This window comes from Triticum dicoccoides, chromosome 3A (assembly GCF_002162155.2).
Source record: "Triticum dicoccoides isolate Atlit2015 ecotype Zavitan chromosome 3A, WEW_v2.0, whole genome shotgun sequence".
Lineage (NCBI taxonomy): Eukaryota > Viridiplantae > Streptophyta > Magnoliopsida > Poales > Poaceae > Triticum > Triticum dicoccoides.
In genome coordinates, this window is record NC_041384.1 from 56,984,753 (window position 1) to 56,988,565 (window position 3,813).

The 3,813-nt window shown below is 60.1% G+C and overlaps 1 protein-coding gene across 1 annotated transcript; it reads right to left on the reverse strand.

Moving 5' to 3' along the window:
• Nucleotides 1-265: 265 nt before the first annotated feature.
• Nucleotides 266-3,364, reverse strand: LOC119267091 (galactinol--sucrose galactosyltransferase-like). Its single transcript, XM_037548402.1, has 2 exons — nucleotides 2,051-3,364; nucleotides 266-1,559 (listed from the first exon to the last, which is right to left on the reverse strand). The coding sequence occupies exons 1-2, from the start codon at nucleotides 3,269-3,271 to the stop codon at nucleotides 432-434; spliced, it is 2,349 nt and encodes a 782-aa protein (XP_037404299.1). The 5' UTR covers nucleotides 3,272-3,364; the 3' UTR covers nucleotides 266-431.
• Nucleotides 3,365-3,813: the final 449 nt, after the last annotated feature.

A 3,813-nucleotide genomic window follows, 5' to 3' on the forward strand; every position in this document is an offset into this window, starting at 1 on the left:
TGCACCGCAAGCGGCAGCAGGGCTCGTCGTCGTCACGGTTAAATGTCAATATAACGGATTTGGCTGAAACGTTGTCAAAATTGACTCTTGGATCGGCCGACTTGCACACCGGCCAAATTAGCTGCTCGAGTTTGGTGCATGCTTACGTGCCTCCGGGACAGCGACAGGCACCCCCACCCGGGTGCCCGGGCGAGTCAACGGACGTTTGAGGGCCAGATTAAACACAACGCTGAATAAGCAAAAACCAGAAATAGATACTCACTCGTAACAAAAACCAGAGATTTTATTGATTCGGTTTAGATAGATGAAATCCTCATCACGAAAAAAGGTAAATCAAACAAAAAAACCATAAGATAAGAGCTGTACAAATTCGAAGCTCCGCCTAAAATAAAATTATTTGGACGCGAAACGTGCTAAGCCCGAGACGTCAATCAATAGACATAGTGGACACGAGACGGCTTGGACGACGAGCCGGACCACGGCACGGCCACGGTGACCACGCCGTCCTTGTACGCGAACTCGGCGTCCTCGCCCTCAACCTTGCACAGCCTGGGCTTCGCCGACGAGTAGGCCGCCATCTCCCCCGCGCCCTTGACAGCCACCTCCACGGTCACCTCGCCGTTGTCGACCTCGCTGTACTCGAAGGCCTGCACCGCGCCGCCGGTGTTGAGCATGTTGGCGAGCCCGATGGGCGCGAACCGGATGTCCTTCTCCGGCGAGACGACGCGCACGGGCGCCACCACGAGGAGCTCGTAGTTGAACGGCTCGAGCGTGATCTCCACGGTCTCCTCCGGGAGCAGCAGCTCCAGCTTCCTGGCCTCGACGAAGTAGACGGCGAAGTGCGCGGCGCCGTCGACGGCGACGGGGTGGGCGGTGCCCTGCTTCCACTCGACGTCGGCCGGGCCGGCGCGCGCGGTGACGGGGACGGAGCACTGGGACCAGCACTTGTTCCGGCGCGCCTCGGGGCTCCACCCTCCGCCCTGGCAGTTGAAGGCGCCGAGCACGCCGGAGAACCGGTTGAGGTTCCAGATCTTGAGCATGGTCTTGCCGTCGTGGAGCGGGTCGAGGAAGAGGAGGTCGCGGGTGGGGAGCGCGTGGTGGTCGCAGCGTAGTATGGTGCCGTCAGGCAGCGCGAGGCGACGGAGCAGCGCGAAGTCGTGGCTGCCGACGGAGTCGCTGACGTAGATTGGCCCGCCGGAGACGGCGCGGGAGGCGGCGTGGAAGGCGGCGCAGGGGTGCGTGGACTGGAACATGTCCCAGTCCGGGTGGATGAAGCTGGCCATCCAGAGGGAGTTGTAGGCGCAGTGCACCATGTGGCAGCCCTGCAGCCAGAATGTGCCGTTGGGGTCGCCGGAGGGGTCGGTGCACCAGAAGTCGTCGCCGACGCGGCCCAGCGCCACGGCCTCCGTGCCGAGCAGCATGAAGTCGTTGCAGTGCTCCATGCTGGCGATCACGCCGTTGCCGCCGAAGTGCCGGCGCACGGAGTCGGTGAGCCCGCGGAAGTAGGCCTTGGCCAGCTCCACCCGCCCGCCGTACTCCTCGCACACCATCTCCAGCAGCTGCACACGCACACGCACACGCACACGCACCGTCAGAAAAAAAGTCAGCACAGTCAAGTTTATCTTTTTTATTTGTTTCTGTCGGTGACAAGTCACATCAAGAAGTTATAGCAGTTTCTTGGCTGTTCTATTTACACGTTTCAAGATGGTGTCAAATGTCAAATACTTATCTATCCTACCGTCCAGGTCAGGTCACCGGATGGTTCAGTTGAACAAGATTGGATTTGGTACTAATAAAAGCAGAAAAGGATAGCGTTCCAAATCGTCTACCGTCATGGACCATTTGTGGCGGAGTACATTCTCTACACGTTTTTGTAGATAGCTCGAGAACCTCATCACATGGACGGTGCACTGCACCGCTTATGTTTTCTACATATTTTATTCAAAGGCATGCAAGCAAAACATTCTGGGCTAATCACATCCATCAAAATCTGCCGACAAAATTTGCAACTTAAGATAGAACTAAATTAAAGTTTGTGAAAAGGACTCACATGTATGACGTCGACCTTGACGCCGTCGATGCCGGAGGCCTGGAGGTGGGAGTGGAGGCCCTCGTAGAGCTCGCGCGCGTGCTCCGGGTCGACGAGCCCGACGCCGTTGTTGACGATCTTGTCGACGGCGAGGTCCTCCATGGTGCGCTTGAGCCCCGGCGAGAGCTTGGGCGCGACGACCTTGTTCGGCGGCAGCCCCGGCGTGCCGGGCCGGAGCCCGCCCCAGTACCCGCAGAGCGCGTGCCACACGTACACCTGCTCCACCGTCGGGAACGCGGCCTTCATCTCGCGCACGAACCCGCCGAGGCCCAGGCCGCCCTTGTAGTCCCTGAACTTGTGGTTCTCCTGGAACTTGATGAGCCGGCACGGCATCTGCTCGCCGGCGGCCGTGCGGTTCATGCCCTCGGCGCCGTCGGCGGGGTCGTCGTCGTCGTGGCAGATGGACTGCCAGCCGTCGTCGATGAGCACGAGCCCCGGCGGGCACCCGCCCTCCGCCAGCCCGCGCACGCCCTCCCACACCCCCTCCGGGTGCACCTTGAGGTAGAAGGCGTCCCAGGTGCACCACCCGAACTTGTCCACGATCGGCGGCGGCGTCTTCTCCTCCAGCAGCAGGAAGGTGCCGAGGTGGGCGCGCACCACCCTGGCCGCCTCCCTCACCAGCTCGAACGGGTCGTCGTCGGCGTGCAGGTACACGGCGCTCCGGAACACGGAGCCCTTCACGACAGAGGAGCCGCTCTCGAGGCAGAGCGCCACGTGGTCGTCCTCGCCGGACTGGAGGCTGGCGCGGAAGGCGCCGTCGACGATGGGGAGGAGGAGCACGTAGGGACGGTCGGCGGCGCGGTCGAGCACCATCATCTGGGTCTCGTTCTCCACGTCCCGGCCGGCGGTGCCCACCCAGTGGGTCGTCCACCACACCTTGAAGCGGAAGATGCTCATGAACCGCGTGTCGAGCAGCTTGCCGATGGGCACCACGTGGCGGCTGTCCGGCGCCGGCGCGTCGAAGCCGAGGAAGCTGCCGTGGGTGGCGCCAGCAACCTCGGCAGCGGACACGAGGACGGAGGCCGGGGTGAGGCGGATGTTGGCGGGGACGTCGAGGAGGGCCGGGTGGCCGTCGACGGCGAGGTCCTTGCCCTTGAGCGTGAAGCGCGGCGACTGCTTGAGGCCGTCGACGGCCACGTCGCCGAGCAGGTCGTCCGTCGCCTTGCTGAGGTTGGGGGCCATGGCCGGTCGGCGGTGCTCGGTTCGCTTGCGGTGGAGGCTTGGAGGGTTTTGCTCTGCTTTCGTATGCTTGGCTTTGCTATAAGCTCGTGTTGTGTGCTTTGGCGAGTTGATCGGCAGCCAATTGGCGCTGGATTTATAGGGGATTTGCGTCTGGCCCACAAGGAAAGCTCTGCTCCTCCGAATGGAAATGTTTTTTTGGCGGTGCGAAATTTTCCTTTTCTTTTCGCATTCTTGTTCTCTCTTTTTTTTTTTTTTGCGGGTTCGCATTCTTGTTCTCGTGGACAAAAAAACTTGCACCTCTCACCGCCCTAATAAAATCGCGAAGCTTCGCACGCTAATTCATCCATCCATTCCTTTGGGTGTTTCTTCCCTTTGGATTTGGAAATCCATTTTTATGATGGATAAGGATATAATGTAATGTAATAGATTGATGATGTAGTATCCGTAGTGGAATCACGCGGCGATCGAGTTTTCTGCGTGCTAATTATCCTCTCCACATTTGTTTCCTCCTCTCTGCTATATCGCTTTCCTTGCCACGAGGC

What these genes read in the sequence shown, in the direction of transcription:
- LOC119267091 (XM_037548402.1), bottom strand. Translation starts at nt 3,271, where the DNA reads ATGGCCCCCAACCTCAGCAAGGCGACGGACGACCTGCTCGGCGACGTG. An exon ending in TCAAGGTCGACGTCATACAT is followed by an intron (nt 1,560 to 2,050) that starts GTGAGTCCTTTT and finishes GTGCGTGTGCAG; the next exon opens with CTGCTGGAGATGGTGTGCGA.